This window comes from Melanerpes formicivorus, unplaced genomic scaffold (genome assembly GCF_026170545.1).
Source record: "Melanerpes formicivorus ecotype bairdi unplaced genomic scaffold, bMelFor1.0.p_v2 SCAF_126, whole genome shotgun sequence".
NCBI lineage: Eukaryota > Metazoa > Chordata > Aves > Piciformes > Picidae > Melanerpes > Melanerpes formicivorus.
The window spans coordinates 835,249-857,845 of NW_027142478.1; the positions used below are offsets into that span (position 1 = coordinate 835,249).

Consider the following 22,597-nt stretch of genomic DNA (forward strand, 5'->3'; position numbering starts at 1 on the left):
TCCTCCGGTGGCACGGTGGGCTCTCCCAGTCAGTACGACTGGCTGTAGTGATGCTGGGCTCCTCAGGCACAACGAAGGTCCTCCCTCTGTGCTTCTTACAATGCAGAGGCTTTCAGTATGCGTGCATGTATAACAGAAGCTAACAACAATAAGCTCAATGGCAAAGGCTGCAACTCGAGGGTTGCTCTCTCGAGCAAGCAAAGAGACAAAGTGAAAGAGGGGGGCAACTTGTTTACCAACTGGGGTGATACTTATAGATTCCTCGAGGCTGGGCTTGACCAATGGGCACTCTCATAAACAACTGGCTTCAGCCTATAGAAAGCGTGAAGCTAGAATTATGCCCATACTTGGTGTCAGCACGAGCACTGCATGCGCTGGGTGCCTGCTGGCCTGGCTAATGCCTTGGCTTTTGTCTTCCTCCTGGAGGAGGGGGAACTTGTCCACATGCTGGGACAAGATTCAGTATTGGGGCATAATGTGCCTTCACCACAGGCACCAATCATTTTCTTCCTCTGTACTTCTTTTTTCTCATGCAGCAATGCTTTTTTTCTCTGCACTTCTTTTTTCTTGGACACCAAGCCTTTTTTTCCCTGCACTTCTCTTTTCTTGGGCACTGACCCTATAATTCTCTGCACTTCTTTTTTCTTGGACACCAACCCTTTTTTCCTCTATGCTTCTTTGTTATCAGGCACTAACCCTTTTTCCCTGTGCTGCTTTATCTCGGGCACCAACCCTTTTTCTCTCTGAGAGTCTTATTTTTGTGCACTGACCCTTTTTTGCTCTGTGCTTCTTATTTCTTGGGCACAAGCAATTTTATTCTCTGCTCTTGTTTTCTTTCAGCACCAACACATTTTTCTCTGTACTTCTTTTTTCTTGTGCACCATCCCTTTTTTTTCTCTGCACTTCTTACTTCTTTGGCACCAAAGAAGTATATTTTATTCTCTATCCTTTTCCCTCAGGCACTCACACTTTTATTCCCTGCGCTTCTCTTTTCTCGGTCACCAACACTTTTATTCTCTGTGCTTCTTTCTTCTCAGGCACTGAACATTTATTTTCCTCATTTCTTTTTTCTCAGGCATCAACCTTTTGTTCTCCTTGCTTTCTATCTCTTTTGCACCAAGATGTTTTTCTTCTGCTCTTCTTTTTTCTCAGGCACCAACCCTCTTTTCCCCTGCGCTTCTTTTTTCTTGGGCACCAACAAATTATTCCCTGTGCTTACTTTTTCTCGGGCACTAACCCTGCTATTCTGTGTGCTTCTTTCTTCTCTGGCACAGACCCTTTTCTTCTCTGTTCCCCTTTTCTCGCGGGCACCATCCCTTTTTTTTCTCTGGGCTTCTTTATCTTTGGGCACCAAATAGTTTTTTCTAGTGCTTCCTGCGCTTATTTATTCTCAGGAACCAACTCTTTTGTCCTCTGGGCACCAAATAGTTTTTTCTAGTGCTTCCTGTGCTTATTTATCTCAGGAACCAACTCTTTTTTCCTCTGCCCTTCTTTTTGCTTGGTCACCAACTCTTTTATTCCCTGCACTTCTTTTTGCTTGGTCACCAACTCTTTTTTTTATCTGAGATCCCTTTCTTTTTTGTGTACCAGCCCTTTATTTCTCTTTGCTTCTTTTCCCTCTGGCACCAACCCTTTTATTCCCTGTGATTCTGGTTTCTCAGGCACCAACCCTTTTGTCCAGTCAGAATAGAATAGAATAGAATAGAATAGAATAGAATAGAATAGAATAGAATAGAATAGAATAGAATAGAATAGAATAGAATAGAATAGAATAGAATAGAATAGAAAGAATAGACCAGGTTGGAAGAGACCATCAAGATCATCATGTCCAACCCATCATCCAACACCATCAAATCAACTAAACCATGGCACCAAGCACCCCATCAAGTCCCCTCCTAAACACCCCCAATGATGGCAACTCCACCACCTCCCCAGGCAGCATATTCCAATGGGCAATTACTCTCTCTATGAAGAACTTCTTCCTAACATCCAGTCTAAAGCTCGCTGGTGCATCTTGAGACTGTGTCCTCTTGTTCTGGTGCTGGTTGCCTGGGAGAAGAGACCAGCCCCCACCTATCTACCACCTCCCTTCAGGTAGTTGTAGACAGCAATAAGGTCTCCCCTGAGCCTCCTCTTCTCCAGGCTAAGCAACCCCAGCTCCCTCAGCTTCTCCTCATAGGGCTTGTACTCCAAACCATTCCCCAGCTTTGCTGCCCTCCTTTGGACACATTCCAGCAAGTCAACATTCTTCCTAAACTGAGGGGCCCAGGACTGGACACAGGATTCAAGGTGTGGCCTAACCAGTGCAGTGTACAGGGGCAGAAACACCTCCCTGCTCCTGCTGGCCACACTGTTCCTGATACAGGCCAGGATGCCATTGGCCTTCTTGGCCACGTAGGTGCACAGCTGGCTCATGTTCAGCCTACTATCAACCAGTATCACCAAGGATGCTTTCTGTCTGGCTGATCTCCAGCCACTCTGACCACAGCCTGTAGCACTGCATGGGGTTGTTGTGGCCAAAGAGCAGCACCTGGCACTTAAAGGGCCTCAGCCTCCAACCAGATGGAGGGGAGAGACAAATTGGTTTGTTGGACTGTACAGAACCAATGGCCTGGCAAGTTGAACCCATGAGAGGATAAAGCTTTAGTAGATACAGGTGCCCAGAGTGCTCTGACACCATCAAACTATGAGGGGTGGAACCCATCTGTGTTTCTGGTGTGACAGGAGGATCCCCACACCTGGATGTGTTGGAAGCTGAGTACTGGGATGCAAGCCACAGTTTGCTTTCACTTGGAGGCATGGAAGGAGTCACTGGACTCCATTGCCCCAGAGCTGGAAACACAGCCCCAGCATTTGCAGCATTTGGACTGGGCATGGACTGATCCAGATTGTGCTGGAACAGAGTGGAGCTGCAGAGCACCTGCAGTGAGCAGCCCTCTGGGTACTGCAAAGTGACCTCCTGTGGAGTGAGAATGGACAGTGCCTGAGGTGTGCTGCTGATTGCTGCTGGGCATGGTGCAGGTGGCACAGAATGAGGGCTTGGGAGTATCAAAGGTTAAGCTGAAAATTTGCTGCCATTACTCCATCCTGCCTCATGTGACCTTCACAGGGACAGTGCTGGCTGGAGCAAATTACTACAGGGCTTGAAGTTCAGATGGCAACATGAGAGGCTTCCTGTTCTGGTTGCTGCTGTTGGGTTCTGGCTCTCAGGTGCTGGCTCTTTGCTGAGAGGGAAGGCTGTAGGGGTTTAACTCCTGGCTGCTGCTGCTGACTGCTGTGCTTCTTTCTGCAAACAGCCTCAGGTCAGTGTGCACTATGTGATCTCATCTGGATTCAGCTCTGTTGATGTTGTCTCAAGTCCTTATCTCAACCCAGAGGGTTTTTTGATTCGGGGGTGTGTGTTATTTTTCCCTCACTTCTGTTTTGGGGGGAAGAAGCAGATTAACCTCTTCTCAGCTCTTCAACCTGTTCCAGCCCCAGAGTGGAAAGCCAACAGAGGCTTTCTGAGTTCTTCCAAAGATCTCCATGAGCTCCCCCCTACACCCTCCAAAGATCCCAAAAGTCAGTACCAGGACCATCCTAATTCCAAACACCTAAGATCACCTGAAAGCCCCTGCAGAATGCCTCTGAGATGCCCCTCAAGACTCCTCTGAGAACCTCATTTTCCCCTCCCTGAACTGGGCACACAGCTCCACCCGATCCCTTGGCAGCAAATGCCCCCAAAATTCAGGCATTGAGGCAGGGATATCTGAAATAAAAGCAGACAGACAGGATTTGGGTAACTTTTGGGTTTTATTGACACAATTGGTCAACAGACAGAGGATTTCTTACCCCAGGGAGACACAAAGCATTGGGGAAGAACCAGATAAACCGTGGCAAAGCCCTGCCCAGCTCCACTGGGAGCTCCAGCTGTGTCGACTCAGCACTGTAATTGTTCTCATTAGCAATAATTGGTGTTCAGAAGGGCAGGAGGTGTTTGTTGCTGCTGATGTCCCCAGTCCCTGAGAAGTGCAGACATAAAAGGGATGATTTTGGTGCTGGAAAGGCCCTCTCAGAGGGGCCGCGATTACCCAACAGATTCTAAGTGGATTTATGCCTCCCCTGAAATGCAGGCTGCTCTCTGGTGTGGATGTAGTGGTGCTTGGTGAGATAGCCTTTCTCGCTGAAGCTCTTACCACAGTCAGCACAAGTGAACGCCTTCTCACCAGCGTGGGTGCGGCGGTGGCGACTGAGATTTGGCCTGTGGCTGAAGCTCTTCCCACAATCAGCACAGGTGAAAGCCTTCTCACCAGTATGAGTGCGGCGGTGGGAAATGAGATAGCGCCTGTGGCTGAAGCTCCTCCCGCAGTCAGCACATGTGAACGGTTTCTCACCCGTGTGGGTGCGGTGGTGGTCAATGAGAGCACCTCTACGGCTGAAGGCCTGGCCGCACTCAGCACAGCTGAAAGGCTTCTCGCCAGTGTGCACATGACGGTGCTTTGTGAGGTTCCCCATCTGGGTGAAGCCCTTACCGCAGTCGGCGCAGCAGTACGGCTTCTCACCGCTGTGGATGAGTTGGTGCCGGATGTATTTAGTACTCGTGGTAAAGCATTTGCCGCACGCAGCACAGGGGAACAGATGCTCTCCGGTGTGGATGCGGCGATGGATGGTGAGACTGGAGATGCGTTTGAAGTTCTTGCCACAGTCCCAGCAGGTGAAGGTCTTCTCCCTGGTGTGGATGATGTGGTGTCGCCTAAGAGTAGAGATCTGCCTGAACCGTTTGCCACAGCTGTCACAAGAGAAGGGCCTCTCTCCAGTGTGGGTGCGGCGGTGATTGATGAGCTCAGAGTTCCAGCGGAACCTCTTGCCACAGTCACCACAAATGAAGGGACAAGTGCCAGGTTGTAGGCAGAGGTGCTTCACAAGCTCTGAGCTATCTGGGAAGCTCTGCCCACACTCAAGGCACTGATTCAGCTCTTTGGGTGACACTGAGGGACCTGCTCTGGCTTCATCCTCCTCCATACATTCCTCCCTCTCATCCTGGTCACCTTCATCATCATCATTATCCTCCTCTTCATAGTTGTCATTCTCAGCATCATCCTCCATCTTCTCCTCTTTTTCCTCCTCATCCTCCTCTACCTTGGGACTGCACATTGGCTTCTCCAACTTGATCTCTGGGTGTTGCTTCTTGCCTGGGTCCTTCTGTGAGGCCATACTGTGGGAGGGAGGGGTCACAGCTGTGCAATACGGAAGATGGAAGCACCTGAGCCCAGGACCTCAAACCCTCAGATCCTGCCTGGGTCATGACACTCCCTGACTCCCAACACCCAGCTGGAGAAGAGAATGCAGAGGGGACCTCAAACCTTCAGTTTTTGCCACAGTGTGGGCACAGACCTCCAATACCTCTGCTGAGACCCCAGGTTCCTGTGTTCAGTGCCCTGAGGTACCCTGGGACTTACAAGTGGTCTTGTCCTACTCTCCTCCAGCGTGGTGACATTGGCAGGGTGGTTCCCGGCCCAGGCCCTGTCCTTTGATCTCCCCTGGTTCAGACAATGGAAGCAGCAGCACTGAACAAGGAAGACCAAACCACCTCCAACCTTCTCCCACCACCCTCCAGAACCCAACCCCCAAACATCACCTCCTGCTGACAACTCACCCCCAGCAGCCTGGAGCATTCCTCAACTCCCACAACACCTGATGTGCCTCAGAGCTCCTGGAGAGGTGAAATATGCTGCACAGGAGGAGGTGGCGGAGGCTGGGAGCTGCCCTGGGGGCCTAGGATCCTGCTGTCAACCCACTCTGGGCTTCTTACCTGTTGGGCTGCTCCAAGGGGCAGGACTGCAAACTCTGCTCTTCCACAGCACACAGGGGCAGGGATGATGGAGAGAGGACTCAGCCCCTGACAGAGAGAAGTAAAGGGCTCAGAGAAGAGCACTGATCTGCAAGGGATGACTCAGCACTACCCAGGACCAGGCAGCACAGCTCAGCCTTGCTGGGGGCAGCTCCCAAGCCCAGCAGCACAGCCACAGCACACAGCCAGGGCTGATCAAGATGGGAGACATCAACAAGGTTGAGGCCGGATGTGAGGAGGAGGTTCTTCACCATGAGAGTGGTGAAGCCCTGGAATGGGTTCTCCAGGGAGGTGGTTGAGGCCCCATTCCTGGAGGTGTTTAAGCCCACGCTGGATGAGGCTCTGGCCAGCCTGATCTAGTGTGGGGTGTCCCTGCCCATGGCAGGGGGGCTGGAACTAGATGATCCTTGTGGTCTCTTCCAAACCTGACTGATACTATGATACTAAGTGCAGGCTCAGCTCCCAAGCCCAGCACACAGCTGCAGGCCAGCACCACAACACAGCTGCCTCCACACAGCCTCTCCCAGGCCTTGCCTAAAGCTTCCTCCCACTGCCTGCCCAAGCCTCTGCTGCCTGCACCTGCCTTTGGTAGTAGATCTTGCTCTGGCCACAGCTCTCCTCCCAGGTCCTGCCCCCACCCCACACCCTCTGTGCTCACCTTTGACCTGCACACACCTCTCTGCTGCTCACTCCCCAACAGAAGATCACAGCAGCCCTCAGGACACAAACAAAGGGAGCTTCATGACCTCTGGAGATGCAGCAAAGGGGGAAGGGACTTGGGCAGCTTCTTGCTAAACCTCTTCAGCCCTCACTGGGATGCTGGAGGAGTCTCTGGCTCCTGCCCAAACCTCACACCTCCAGCACCCTTCACACACCTGCAGCCCAAAGAGACTCACTGGAAAGGGTTTGGCTTCCTTCTCTCCCTGACCATTTCTCTCACCTTGCTCTTCGCAGTTCCCTGGAGCTGCCACTCCACATCCCCAAGAGAAAAATGAGGTTTGATGGGAGGGCACAGTGCCCATGGGCTGCTGTTCATCTCCCAGCTGACACAGGCAGAGCTGCAGCACAATTCACTCCTTTCCCCTCCTCAAATGCTGCCAGATTCTGCCATTTCCTGCACACACATTTGCCACCTGGGCCCTGCATCCTCTCCCCTTCTTGGGGGGACAAGGCCTAATTCCTGCCTGGCCACTCCCAGGCCCTTCCCTCATTCCCAGCACATCCATGGCCCTGCTGCCTTGGCTCTCCCATGGCCCTGTGTCTCAAAACTCCACTGCCACTGCAGCTGGAAGGGTTGAGTGGGAAATGCTGTGGCTGAGGAAGCATCTAAGGAACTGGGCTGGAAGCAGCAGCACAAGAATGGAAGGGGCCTGAGACTAAAGGCTGGGATCAGCTGGAGGGCTGAAAGAACAGCACCAAGCCAAGGGGGGTTACAGATGAGGGCTGGGGAGGGACCCTGCAGCTACCTCAGGCAGCAACTGATGAGAGCAAGGGGGACAGAGAGGGAGTGAGACCTCAGGTGACTCCTGCCATGGGGGATGGCTGGGCTGTGTGGCTAGGAGCCCTGAGTGCCTGCTTGGGCTGTGCTGCATGTCAGGAGGGGTCAGGGGACTGTCCTGAGCCAGGCAGGGTTTGGGACTTTGAGCTTCTGGGGTCAGCTGCTGCCAGCACCATTGGAGGTAGGAGCCAGGCAGAGCCACACAGCTGCTGAACTAAGCCCTCCCACCCCCTGCAGCCTTCACCCTCCATCTCTCCATCCATTGCTCCATCTCCACTCACTTACTGCCCTCTCAGAGTCCCCAGGGTCCTACAACGTTACCAGGGCTGATCTACACAGCCAGCAGGGCACAACAGAAGTCCCTGGATGAGAGCATGGAGGAGAATCCCTGTGGTGGGTGGAAGGCACTGGGATGTCTTACACCAGAGAGTAGAGAACTCAGAAGGGACAGCAGAGTCCAGAGGGACACCACAAAGTGTCATCTAGCTTAGTCCATTCCCACAAGGCCTGCACTCACTCTCTACAAAGGAACAGCACAGGATCTCCAACCTCCTTTGCCCTTCCTCTCTGCTCCCAGGAACAGCTTCTGGGATCTCTCTCTGCAGAGGAGTTTGAGGCCTTGGCAATGCTGCCAACTGCAGCCTGCAGCAGCCTGGCTCACCTGGGAGCTGCCTACCAGAATCTGTAACTGCAGCTCTTGGGGATGGGGGGAGGAGGGGCAGAGAGGCATGGGGGAGGGGGAAGGCATTTGGGACCTGGGGTTCTGGCCTGCTTTGGTGGAGCTCTGGAGGAAGCTTTGGCCTAGGGAGGTTGCTTGGCTCCCGTGGCCCAGGCACACTATGGATTGTTGTGGATTGGATGCTTTGCACTGTAGGATGCAGCTCTGAACACCACAGCCATGTAAACTGCCCAATTCTATCCAACCCTCTGGCCACAGCTTGGCATCAACTCCTTTCACAAGGCTCAGAGAGAGCCTCTCTGCCTCCTGAAACCTAAGGCAATACCCTGCAGAACAAGGTGGAGGAGCTCAAGGGGACAAGCTGTAGAGGGGGCCCAGGACAACCTCCTGAGCTTCAACAAGAGCAAGGGCAGGGTCCTGCCCCTGGCCTGGCACAATCCTCACAATCAGCACAGGCTGGGGGAGGAGGGGATAGGAAGCAGCCCTGCAGAAAAGGACTGGGGGGTGCTGCTGGACAAGAAGCTGGACAGGAACAGACAGGGGGAGCCTGCAGCCCACAAGGCCAAGGGCAGCCTGGGCTGCACCCAAAGCAGCATGGCCAGAGATGGACAGAGGCCATCCTGGCACTTGGCTCTGCTCTGCTGAGACTTCACCTGCAGCACTGCAGCCAGCTCTGGAGCCCTCAGCACTGGAAGGACATGGACCTGATGGAGAGGGTCCAGAGGAGGGACACAAAAATGATCAGGGGCTTGGAGCAGCTCTGTTACCAGGACAGGCTGAGGGAGCTGGGGGTGATCAGCCTGGAGAGGAGAACACTCTGTGGAGACCTAGGAGTGACCTCAAGGGAACTACAAGAAGGCTGCAGAGGGACTCCTTGAAGCCATTGCCTCTGGTCCTGTCCCTGCAGGCTTTGCAAACTAGAGCAAAGCAGATTGAGATTGGATGTGAGGAACAAGTTCTGCTCCAGGAGCCTACTGGAACACTGCAACAGGTTGCCCAGGGAGGGGCTTGAGGTCCCAGCCCTGCAGATGGTCAAGGTGAGGCTGGACAGGGCTCTGGGCAACCTGAGCTAGTGCAGGATGTCCCTGCTGACTGCAGAGGGGCTTGGACTGCAGCAACTTTGCAGCTCCCTGCCAACCCAAACCACTCTAGCATTCTAGGAGTCTAAGGGCAGCCTCCAGGGAGAGCAAGAAAAAGATGAGGCAGAGGAGGACAAGGAAGAGGACAAGGAGGAGGAGAACCAAAATCCCTTCCAAACTCCTCCAAACCTCTGCCAAATTCCTGGAAAGCTCTTCCAGCTCTGCAGAGTTCATTCTGAAGAGAGCTGAGGGAGTTGCTAGGCTCAGGGATGTCTTGCACACTCTGCACAAATGCTCCAGAAGCTTTCCAAGTGCCCTCAAAACCAGCAGCACAGCTCTGCTGCCACACAATGCCAGGCTGCAAGGGACCCCAAGGCTCAGCTGCTCCAACCTTGCCAGCTGACACTGGACTGGAAAGGAGCTGGCCCAGCCCCCTGCCAAGCTGAGCCTTCCAACTCTGCCCTGCAGGGCAATCCACCACTGCCCTGGGGAGAGGATTCCAATGGCTGACTGGCAGGGAAAAGCTTTTGCCTCTGCAGGGCACTGTGCCACTTCAGCTCAACTCTTGCAGCAGCTCTTTGAGATCTGCCTTTGGAGCACCACAAACTCTGCAGCACTGCAGTGCAAAGCAGCTCAGCTTCAACTTCCAACTGGCTGAACTCTCACATTTTAAACTCAAGGCAGGGGCCAAGCTCACACCCAGCCCCCAAGCTCAAGAACCAGCAACTAAGTTCAGAGTCAGCTCCCAAGCACAAGAATCCAGATCAGAAATGCAGAACCAGACCCCAGGATCAGAGCCAGCTTCTAACTTCACATCCAGGCCCCAAGCTCAAGAGCCAGCCACTAAGATCCAGAACCTAGATCTGAAGTACAGACTGAGCTCCCAAGCTTAGAGCCAGGAAGTAAGGTCAGAACCACTTCCCAAGCTCAAGAACCAGTCCCTGACTTCACAGACAGGCCCTGAGATCAAGAACCACACCCCAAACCCAGAGCCAGCAACTAAGGTCAGAATTGCTTTCCAAGTTCACACCCAGACCCCAAGCTCAAGAGCCAGCAGCTAAGATCAGAGCCAACAACTAAAATCAGAACACTTCCCAAGCTCAGAGCCAGCTCCTAAGTTCACATCCAGGCCCCAAGCTCAAGAGCCAGCAGCTAAGATCAGAACCACTTCCCAAGCTCAGAGCCAGCCCCTGAGCTCAAGAACCACCAATTGAGGTCAGAACACTTCCCAAGCTGAGACCCACCTCCAGAGCTCACACCCAGGCCCCAAGCTCACAAGCCAGCAAATAAGGTCAGAACCACATTCCAAGCACAAGAGCCAGCCCCCAAGCTCAAGAGCCAGCCACTAAGGTCCAGAACACAGATCAAAAGTGCAGACTCAGCTCCCAAGCCAGCAACTAAGGTCAGAATCACTTCCCAAGCTCAAGAACCAGCCCCTGACCTCACAGACAGGCCCTGAGGTCAAGAACCAGACCCTAAGCCCAAAGTGAGCAACTAAGCTCAAAACCCCTTTCCAAGCTCACATCCAGACCCCAAGCTGAAGAGCCAGAAAATAAAATCAGAACCACTTCCCAAGTTCAAGAACCAGGTCAGAGCCAGCCCCCAAGCTCAGAGCCAGCCCCCAAGCAACCTAAACCAAAAGTGCAGACTCAGCTCCCAAACTCAGAGCCAGCAACTAAGGTCAGAATCACTTCCCAAGCTCAGGAACCAGCCTCCAAGCTCCACAACCAGCAACAAAGGCCAGAACCAAGCTCCAGAGCCAGCAACCAAGGTTAGAGTCATTTACAAGCCCAGGAACCAGACCCTGACCTCAGAGACAGGCCCTGAGGTCAGGAACCACACCCCAAGCCCAGAGCCAGCAACTAAGCTCAGAACCACTTCCCAAGCTCACCCCCAGCCCCCAGGCTCAGAGCCAGTTTCACAACTTTGCTTATTTCAAGTTCCCTTCATTGCACTTCTGCTAAGTGTCCAAATTGAAGCATTCAGAGAATGCTTTGGGCTGGAAGGGACCCCAAAGAGCAGACAGCTCCAAACCCCTGCCATGCCCACAGACACCTTCCACCACACCAGGCTGCTCAAGCCCTCATCCAACCTCACCCTCAGCACCTCCAGGGAGGGGGCAGCCAGCACCTCCCTGGACAACCTGCTCCAGGCTCTCACCACCCCCACTCCAAACTATTTCCTCCCAAGCTCCACTCCAAATCTGCCCTCCTCAACCTTCAATCCAGTCCCCCTCAGCCCATCACTCCCAACCCCTCACCAAAGTCCCTCCCCAGCTCTCCTGCAGCCCCCAGCAGCTACCACAAGGCTGCTCCAACCTCTCCCCACAGCCTTCTCCTCTCCAGCTTCAACAGACACAACTCTTACAGACCACCCCCACAGGGGAGCTGCCACAGCCCTCCCACCACCCCCAGGGCCTCCTACGCACCCCCTCCAAGTGCTCAACCTCCTGCCCCTCTTGGGGGCACCACAGCTGCACACAGCACTCCAGCTGGCAGCACACAATGCTGCCAGCACAAAAACCATTGCAGCAAAAGCCTCAAGCTGTGCTCAGCTGCCAAAACCAAAGGGACCTCAACTTGGCCACAAGAGAAAGGACCAAACTCAGCCAAGACACTGATCCAACACCCAAGGCTGCACAAAACAACCATCACCAAAAGCTCCTCCTGCCCTGAGCCTTTCTGTGCTCAGGAGGCCTGCAGAGAAACTGAGAATCACTCTGCAAGCCCCCAGGGAATCTTTGTGCCTCAAGAGCTTGCAGAGCACAGAGGCCTTGGATGCCACCACCCCCAGCACAGCCAAACCGCCCCACAGCTGACACCAGCCCCAGGCGCTCCCAAGCTCAGGCTCAGCACAGCACCCACGCCTCACACCCCCACGGCACCCAGCACACAGCCTGCCCACAGCTCCCCCCCCGCGCCTGGCCCTCAGCCCAGCCTCTGCCCTTCAGCACAGCAGCCGCCCGGCACCTGCCAGCTACCACACTGCCCACAGACACACACAGCAGGTGCAGCTCCAGCACCATCCACACACACATGCAGCATAAAGAGCCTCAGCTGGAAGGGTTTTTTGTTGCCTTCTCTCCCTGCCCCTTTCTCTCTGCAGTTTTCCTGGAGCTGCCACCCCACATCCCCAAAGTGAAGATGAGGTTGGATGGGAGGGCACAGTGCCATAGGGCTGCTGCTCATCTCCCAGCTGCCACATGCAGAGCTGCAGCACAATTCACTCCTTTGGTCCCCTGCAGTGCTGCCAGGTTCTGGCACTTCCTGCACACACAGCTTCCAGCTGGGCACTGGATCCCTTCCCCTTTGGTGGGGGACAAGGCCTAACTCCTGCCTGACCACCCCCAGGCCCTTCCCTCATTCCCAGCCCATCCCTGTCCCTGGAGTCTTTGCTGTCCTGTGGCCCTGGGAGGGGAAAAAAATTGTGGTGGCTGAGGAAGCCTCTAAGGGACCTGGGCTGGAAGCAGGAGCACAAGAATGGAAGGGCCCCAAGGCTAAAGGCTGGGATCAGCTGGAGGGCTCAAGCCAAGGGAGAGGCTTACAGAGGAGGGGTGGGGAGGGACCCTGCAGCCCCCTCACACAGCAGCTGATGAAGGGGGGCACAGAGAGGGAGTGAGAGCTCAGGTGACTCCTGCCCTGGGGTGTGGGGTGAGGTGTAAGGAGTGGTCTGAAGAGCATCATCTGCCTCATCACTGTCATCAGGAACCAGGACACAGCCAGGGAATAGCCTGAGCACAGCCAAAGCATAACCTGGGCACTGCCAAAGCATAACCTGGGCACTGCCTGGGCACAGCCTGGGTACAGCCAGGGCTCCCCCCTGAGCCTGGCCCACAGCCCAGGCACTGCCCTTTAGCACAGCAGCTGCCAGCACAAAGACTCCAACCCCCCAGGGCTCCCCCAGAGAAGCCTCTGCTGCACCCCAGCCCCCACGCTGCCTATGACCCCTGCTGGCCACAGCAGCCCCCACAGGGCAGCAGTGAGCAGAGGAGAGGGGGGCCAGGGACAGCTCCTGCAGAGCACCAATAGCTCCTGCTGCAACACAGCAGCAACCAGAGGGAGTCTGCAGCTGGCCGAGCAGGGGGATTCAGCAGCACAAGGAACCCCACTGAGCCCCCACCTCAATTCACCTGCGGCCCTGCAACCGCACAGACCCCTCCCAGAACAGCACAGACAATGCCCAGCGACCCTGCACACTTTTGCCCTAGCCCACAGCCCCCCCCACGACCACTCCCTGTTGTCGGGCAAGAGGGGACATGGGTCCCAGGAACACCTGTGCAATTCAGGCCTTGAAGAATTCTCTGTTGATAATATAGTGGCAGAGTAGGAGATGTGAGAAAGTGCTGATTGCTTGGTATGCTGAAGTCCAGCTGCCCCTGAGATGGGAGGCAAGCAAGATAAGGAGGAGGCGACATCTGGGAAAGAGAGCAATTAGGCCGGATAGAAGAATTCCACAGAGTTGTGAAAACAATGATGTAACCTTTTAGAGAGCAACCAATAGTATGTTGCCAAGTGGGCATAATTATAGCAAACTGTATATAAGATGTGTCTGATGCTCAATAAAGTGGAATCCGCTGATCAAATTGGTCGTTAAAGCGGCCCCCTTCTTGCAGTAAGTGGCGCTCGAACACGGGACCCTAATGAAGACAAACGTTAGGGTTTAAGAAGTTCTTCGGGACGTTGGGAGATTCGCAGTAAGCCGGGAGGCAAGAAGACGGCCGGCCCGGGATAGCAGTACCGGAGGCTGCAAGAAAAGGGAAGACAGCCTTGAAGCCGAAGACGCTGTAGAGCCGGAAACTGCTTAAACGAGGTCTGTGCGCACAGGTATTAACGTTTAAATACGGACATGGATAGGCAGGCAGCGTATGATTTATTTATATGCTTTTTAGAAAAGCGACAGTGTAAGTTAAATTTTACAAAGGAGTTGGTGCCGCTGTTAAGCTATGCAGAAGAGTTAGGATATTTTAAGGACCCAAATGAGGTGTTTGAAAAATTGCAGTGGAAAAAGTCTGGACAAGACTTGTGGCTGCATGGCTTAGATGATGAAAAACGAGCAAAGGAGTGTGGAAAATGGTGGAAGATGGTTATGACAGCACTGGATCAGCATCGTGCTGAGCAAATGGCAGCTTATCAAGCCAGGGTACGATTAGATTATACGGACCCAAATGGAGCAAGTGTTACACATGCTGGGTTGCCTTTGTCAGAAGAGGTTCAGGATTATTTAAGAAAGGAGAAGGCTGCGTGTGTAAAAGGACTAGGTGGCAGAGTCGAATTACAATCTGTAACACAGGACTCTGCTGAGGAGCCTTCCCCGTCTCTTTTAGCTGAGCAAATTGTACAGGAGAAGAAAGTAGGTGAGGGAGAGGAGACAAACAGGGCGATAGATCCTGGAGGTGGTGTTAAAGATCATGCAAGAAAGCACGCAGAGTATTGGCGAAAGGTTGCAGAACACTTAAACGCCGAAGGAGATCAGGAAGGGCTTAGCCAGCTGGCTGCTTCACATCAAGCTTTTCCAGTGATGTATACACAGGTCCCTGGGGAGCAAAATGTTTTTCAGGCTGATGTAACCCAATTGCCATGGAAATTGTTATCTCAATTAAGACAGACCGCGAGTCAATTTGGGGTTCAATCTGAACCAGCTAGACAGATGATTGATTTTATTTATATGAACTATAATATGTTGCCTAGAGATTCTTATAATGTTATGAAGCTGATCCTAACAGCATCTCAATTTATGACATTTTTGAATGAGTGGGAACACCTAGCTAGACAATCAGCTGGAGTACAAAGACAGCAAAACGATCCATTATTTGGTGTAACAGTAGATCAGTTGTGTGGAACGGGACAGTATGAGAGACCAGAGTTACAGGCACTTTTACAGCCGCCTGTTTTGCAAGCATCAGCCCAGATAGTGAGGATGGCTTTTGACAAGCAGAAGGATGGAAATGCAAATCCTCACTATATGGGAATTAAGCAAGGTAGACAGGAACCTCTTGGTGAATTTGTAGATAAGTTGCTTGCCGCACTTAGAGCAGCAAGCGTAGGAGAAGGTATCCGAGAGGCAATTTTAAGGCAGTGTTTAATGCAGAATGGGAACCAGCAGACACAGCAGCTTATTACATCAGCAGATCCTAGATGGACGGTAGCCGAATTGTTGCAGAGGGCTCAGGACTTGCCAAACAATCCGATGGCCATGTTGACGGAGGTGATTGATAAGGGATTACAAAAACAGGCTGAGGTGTTGTCAATGACAATGACAAAACAGCTTGAGCATTGTCAACAGGTTATGGCAGCCTTAGTACCTTTGCGCACAGACTCGAAAGGGCAAGGCCGACCCTATAAGCAGTCATCAGACGAAATACAGTGTCATCGAAAAGCGTAAGGCGGAGATATCGTCTAAAGTAATGCCTGGACTTTTGGCCCATAGATCCGCTTTAGGGCATTTCCCTAGCGGAGATAGTTATTTTGATGAAGCTTGTTGGAGAGAATACAGGAACAAGTTGTGGGACTTGGTTATAGATGGTGATAAAACTGCTATAAAGCTGCAAAAGTCGTGGCGAGAATGCATGAACTGTGTTAAAACCTACGAACTGAAACAGCGAATGGCTGCTGCAGTTAGAGCAACTTTGTCAGGACGAGATGCAGCGCCAGGTGTATCTGAGTTGCAGCTGAAAGATGTGTCTGAGAACTGTCGACCGATCGACCAGGGCCGCCCCCGATACATCTTGCGGCGACCACACCGCGTTTACCAGCCGTCACCACTGCCGTTTGCACACAGCGGGGAACCTTCCTCTGACATCGCCAGCGACGGCTCGGACTCGGAAGACAATACCGGCAGCGAGGAATTCAAACAGCGCCGACTTTGCTTTACGGCCCCTCTTAGAAAAAATGGAGCGCTTGGAGGCTCGCGGTTACAGCGTTCCTGCCACCGCACTCCTCCCGCGAGCCCTGCCGGCCCCCGCGGATACCGACGGCTCCAACCAAGGCGGTACCGGCTGACGCACCACCGACACCGACAGCACCGACAGCAGCAGCGGAGCAGCTGCCACGGCAGCAGCCCCCACCCCTTTCCCCCGCAGCGGCTTTAGCCGCACTACTCTGTTTTGATTTAAAGCAACAGTACTCATTTTGTCATTTCTGATTGTAACGTCTTTCAGAGATTTGTTATTTAGAGTTTTGTTAAGTTTTTCTAATAAGCATAATGAATAAGTAAGCATTTGGTATTTATAAGTACTTAGTACATAGTAATTGCAGTAAGGTGTATGCACTTAGTTAAGAGTTCAAATTGTAAGATTTTCTTTTGGTTCGAACCTTCTTAGTTGTCTGCCTAGGCATTTCAAAGGAGCTCCATGTAATATAGTTAAGGAATGTATAAACAGCTTTTAATTTTGGAAAGTGTTTTTTAGTTAATGTAACAATTTTATTTCTTTTTAGACACTGATTTGATGGATTAATTTTAACATAGTCTTTTAAGGTTTTAAGGATTTTTGGTATTAGCATAAGTTAAGGGTTTGTTATAGGTATATTATGGAATGAGATTTTTGGTCTTATTTTGTATTTGTAATAGTTTTTTTTTAAGGATTATATATATATAATGGTATCAATAAGAGATTAGCATTATTAGGATGAGCAAAAAGGCTATTAGGCAAAGCAATGAAGCTCTTTTGCTCTTGCTGTTTGCCTGCAAGTTTTCTGTCTGTGAAGCTAGAGCCTGGCCAGATCTACCTTTACAGATTAAAGAAATCTTGCTACTATTAAACAATTTATGATTTTTGACTATCCTAGAGAAAATAAAAATGCAACATACCCCTAAAGTAGATTGTAAAACAGTGTTAAGGATTGCATTTACGTTTTAATCTTTGCAATGTGTTCAGGCATAATCAAGTATTTTTTGTTAATAAGAGGAGTGAAATGCAAAGATCGAAACTATTAAGATCTAAATTTCTTTTTTACAATGTCTGTTATCTTTGACCAGGTATTATGCCAGCTTTTTTAAAACATTGTTATCAGTTCAACTTAAGCCTTGTACCTTGTTGGACAATAGACCACAAAAGATTTTAACTGATGTAAAAGGTCCCATTAAGATTAATGGACAACCGGTTGGAGCATGCTGTGACGCATGTTGAAATCAAGGCCATAACTAGCAAAAGGGTTTATGTCCTATATTATTGTTTTAATTGTGTTGTATGAATCTGTTAGATCACTTAGTCTCAATGCATAAGCATGTTCAAGAACTGGAATAGAGAGTAACACATTTGCAGATTGATAATAATGATTAGTTTAAAGAATTGTTTAACACTTAGGGCTGTATATCATAATTGTTCAATGATTGTATGATTAGAGAAAATGTTTATATGGATTTAAATGTTAACTCATCAGTTTGTTGTAATTTTAAATAGTTATAGGAAAAGTCAAAATCAATTATAGCACAAAATACATTTTAATGTTAGGTTATAAAAACAAAAGAGGGGAATTCAGGTATTATGTTATAAGAAAGAATAGTTAAACCATACTATGTTCTCAAATTTTCATTTTATATGTGATTTAACAAAATTTAGAGAGGATGTAAGAATTATGGATGTTTTAGCTAGGAGAAACTTGAAGTAAAAAGAAACAGCATTAGGCCAACGGTGAGCATTAATAGGACCCAGTACCTTTCCTTAGCAGAAACAAAACACCTTACGGGGTCCTTGACTCAAGCTTTAAAGAAAACGGGGGAAAAGAGGTCAGGAGAGTGTACAGACCTGAGTATTGGAATGGGTCTTTCCATCCTTACAACCACAACATACCATTTTTCAAACAATTTTTGAAGGTGCTCTCATTAAGACTGCACCTTTGCAAGATAAGATTTTAGGCTGGATGTCGCAGCAATCGTGGATTGGTATACCAAAATATAAGGAGTAACCAATTGTGGGTGCTCTGACAGTATTTACAGATGCAGGGAAGCGTCCCCGAAAAGCTGCAGTGACTTGGCAAGACAAGAGTATTAGCCAGAGGAGACATGTGATGTTAGAGGCAGAACCACAGGACTCACTTCAAACTTTGGAATTGTTGGCAGTGTTGTGGGAATTACAGCATTGGATGAGCCAACCTCTTAATAATAGTGTCAGATTCCATGTATGTTACAGGGGTTGTACAACGGATAGAGGATGCCCTGATTAAAGATGTAACAAATAAGATTATATGAGTTGATGTTGAGGTTACAACAAGCCATAAGATGTGGGTCAGCATCATACTGTATTTTGCATATTAGAAGTCATAAGTTTGATGTTGGCCTGGGAGAAGGAAACGTTCGAGCAGATAAATTGGTATCCTTATCTGTACCAGTCTCAGCCTCAGTAAAGGCCCGAGAAGCACATATGACCTTTCATCAAAATACGAAAGGGTTGGCCAAGGAAGCATTGCGCTTTTTGTTTATTATTATTATTATAGCTGCACGAATAATATTTAGATGTGTAATGAAACAGTTTGATCATTTTACTGAATCTTTTCTAGTTGTTAAAGAAAACAGGGGAATTGTGGTACAATGGGCAAAGGAAAGAGGCCTGCAGGATCATCTGGCCTTTTGATAAGATAAGGGATACCTGCAGGACTGCCTGGTGCCCTGCCAAGATAAGGAATGCCACAGAACATGATGGATGTAGCTGAATTATCACAAAGTGTCACAAGGGCACTGTAGTCGTGTAATCGTGAGGGTCGTAAAACAAGTAGGGGGCTTACCCAAACAAGATGTGTGTGGCCTGCTGAAGTAGGATGTTAAAACTGCAAGAGGTGGGGTTGACATGTAATCTGTAACCAATAGTATGTTACCAAGTAGGCATAGTTATAGTAAACTGTATATAAGATGTGTCTGATGCTCAATAAAGTTGGATTCCGCTGATCACATTGGTCGTTGTAGCGGCCCCTTCTTGCAACAGCAGGGGATTTAGTTTCCATTCACAGGCAGCAGTATTGGGTTGGTGGAACCACCTCTGCAGAACGTTTGTGCCTGGGCACTTCAGAGGAACCAAATGAGTTCTAGAATTTAGAGTTGAAACTGACTGGAAAAGCAGTGGGGGAGGGGTTGGTCGGTGACCGGCAAACCCTCAACCCAGGACAGTTTCAGCACTCCCTGAACCCAAATTCTATAAAGCAAAGGTTTGGCTTCCTCACGAGCTGAGAACCTCATGAAATCTTTCCTTGGTGATGTGTTTAGAGTCCTGACAGCGCAGCACAGCTGTGCCCTCATGAGGAACTAGAGAACGGTGCCGACCGCGTGGCTGTGCCGCGGGGTTGCTGCTTCTCCCAGAGCACAAAGGTCCTGGAGCCTCCCAGGGGAAGCTTCAGAGGCTTTTGCCGCTGGCTCCACGAAGCGCAGCACCTGGCAAAGGTTCCCCGCTCGGGGGGCTGTAGCGCTTCAGGACCGGTGGTGCACAGGGGCTGCCATGGTTTCCTCCCGTGGCGATGGCTCATGCGGCAGTTGACCCCACGCTCCACGGCACTGCCCCCAGCCGGGCAACAGTGGCAATGTGCAGCGAGGCCTTCTGGAGCTGCTTCAAGTCCCGGGCGAGGCGGACCGTAGCGGCACAGAGACGCACGCAGGCATAGGCACGGACACCAGCGTGGGGGGCACTTGTTTACCAAACAACTCCTATTTACCATTTGCCCCAAAGAATACTGCTCCAGTCAGCACCCACTGCTAACACAATAATTAACCAATCAGCTGAGACTTTGCCAAATGAGCATAAGCACACGCTGTAAACAGGGCAAACAAACATGTAGCCTGGGCCTTGTTTGCCACAGGGATGGAAACATGCCCAGGCAGATTGTTGACCTCGACTCAGTGCTGCCAAGGTCCTCCCCAGCCCTACCCCAGAAGGGAGCAAGGACAAAGGGGGTTTGAGTCACACACACAGAAGCATGTTCTGGTAATATTTGGGGCACAATCCTGGTCATAAGCATCATTCACTATGAGGGGCAGCTGATCCTGGCACAGGCTGCTTCTCTGACACAGCTGCCATGCCTGTGGCACTGTCTGTAGGTCCAGAGACCTTCTCTTGCCCTTGAGCCCTCTGCACAGAGATGAGAAGGGCTCGAGAGGCATGGGCCAGGCCCAAGCACATTGCAGTGATTTCTGTCTCTCAGGAACTCCCAGGCTGGCAACAGACTTTCCCCAATCCTTTCCCCTGCTGGGAAGGATTTTGCCCTTGCTCAGGCGTGAAATTCCAAAGTGTCAGAGGTGACCACCAGCCTAAGAATTTGCCCCTTCCCTCCCCCACCCCCTGCCACTCCTCAGTATCCAGCACCTGGGCAGATCTCACAGTGGTTTCCTTGGGAGTGTCCTGTATTGCTCTGGATGAAACCAGAGAAAGCTGCCCAGCAGTGGGCAGCACATCTCTGAGCCATCACCCTAAGCTAACACTCAGCACCATCAACAGTACAAACAGGACTGCCACTCATCAGATCCCCCAAAGCAAAATCATCAACAATGTGAACACACCACAGGAAAGAAAACTTCTGTCAAACTCTGTTGACAAGCCTCAAGCCTTAATTGAATCCTCTTCTTATCTCTTTTTGTTACCACAATCCTTTTGTCTCCTGCCAAAATCTGCCCTCATTAAGGCAGCTGCTTTCCTGCCCCATGTTGGGCTCCAGAAAAGGAATATAATGGGTTCAGCTGAACCAGCAGCTTAACCTCTCTGCCTCCCCCAACACAGAATGCAGGGAAAAAGAACAACACACAAAACCTCTATGTGTTAACACAGGTACAAATGAGAGAAGAGTTTCCTGAGCAAATCAGATCATCAGAATGCAAAAGTACAGTGACCTCAGCCTGTGTGCAGAAAACGGACAGTGGAAAGCAGCAGCAAGCAGCAGCAAGCAAGGCAAAAGCCCAAAGCAGGGAGCTGCTCCCCTATCCCTCCCTGTTCCACTGCCATCCCAGAGAAGCAGCCAACACCCAAAAAATCCCAGAACCCAGAAGCAGCAACTGGAACAGGGAGCCTCCCATGCTGCAACCTGAACTTCAAGCCCCATCATCCTTTGCTCCAGCCAGCACTTTCATTTCTGAGGCTGGCATGGCTGCAGCATGGTGTGGATAACAGCAGCAGAGTCAACTCAACCCATGACAATCAGGAGCCCTCCAAGTGAAATGGAAAGAGCCTCTCAGCTTCTGTGAACAACTTACACTGCTTTGAAGGCAGCTGGACTTGCCACATGGATGCATTAGCTGAGAGCCCAGAAGAGCCCAAGGGGGCAGTGGAAGGTGACTTCAGAAGGATCCTTGAAGATGAAGCTCAAACAGACTTCATGATTTGTAGCTGGAGCCTTGGTATTTCCTACTGGGATCTCCTTTGGATTCAGAGCCCTGTGACAATTCACAGAGTCACAGGTGACAGGATGTTAGGGGTTGGAAGGGACCTCTGGAGATCTCTGAGTCCCTCTGCCAGAGCAGGACCATAGAATCCAGTGCAGGTCTCACAGGAACACATCCAGACAGGGCTGGCAAGTCTCCAGAGAAGGAGACTCCACAACCTCTCTGGGCAGCCTGTTCCAGGGCTCTGTCACCCTTACAGTAAAGAAGTTCTTCCTGCTGTTGAAGTGGAACTTCCTGTGCTGCAGTTTCCATCCATTGCCCCTTGTGTCCCAGGGCACAAGTGAGCAGAGGCTGTCCCTGCCTCTTGCTTCCTGACCCTCAGCCCTCAGATATTGATAAACATTTATCAGATGCCCTCTCAGCCTTCTCCTCCCCAGACTAAACAGCCCCAGACCTCTCAGCCTCCTCTCATCAGGCAGTGCTGCAGTCCCTTCAGCATCCTCACAGCCTCTGCAGCAGATTCCTGTCCCTCTTGAACTGGGAAGCCCAGAGCTGGATGCAATATTCCAGGTGGGGCCTCCCCAGGGCAGAGTAGAGGGGGAGGAGAACCTCCCTGGATGTGCTGGCCACACTCTTCCAAATGCACCCCAGCATCCCATTGGCCTTCTTGGCCACCAGGGCACACTGCTGTCCCATGCAGAACTTGCTGCCCACCAGAACTCCCAGGCCCTCCATGGGGCTGCTCTCTAACTATTTGTTCCCTTGAGTGCTGTAGGGTTCACATTGCTCTGGACATTGCATGGTGCAGATCACCTCTAGTGAATCTGAGGCTCCCCAGAAACTGCCACTGGGTTCCTCTTAATCACATGGATCCTGTCCCAGCAGGCACTAGTGCAGGGGAAGGAACAGCAGACTGAAGAGAAGGAGAAAGGGAACTGAAAATCTCATCACGAATCTAGAAAGAAAGCCCTTGGTAGCAAATGTCCATTCTGGATGGACACAGAACACAACACAGAGAGCTGATGAGAGCAACTGCTGGGGGTGCACCAACTGCCCTGAGAACCCTAAGGAAGGGCTGGAGGGGGGAGGGCATTCACTGGAATTCCAATACCTGATAATACCTCTTGGACATACTGAGAATCACAGAATTGTCAGGGTTGGAAGGGACCTCAAGGATCATCCAGCTCCAAGTCCCTTGCCATGGGCAGGGACACCTC

The 22,597-nt window shown here is 51.1% G+C and overlaps 1 protein-coding gene across 1 annotated transcript in view; it reads right to left on the reverse strand.

Moving 5' to 3' along the window:
- The window catches only part of LOC137456464 (zinc finger protein 850-like), a 262,080-nt gene that overhangs the window by 107,664 nt on the left and 131,819 nt on the right, over positions 1-22,597 (reverse strand). Inside the window, exon 2 of the mRNA XM_068167929.1 lies at positions 4,145-5,194. Coding sequence (XP_068024030.1) covers positions 4,145-5,193 — 1,049 coding nt within the window. The 5' untranslated portion in view covers position 5,194. The remainder of the gene's footprint in view (positions 1-4,144; positions 5,195-22,597) is intronic.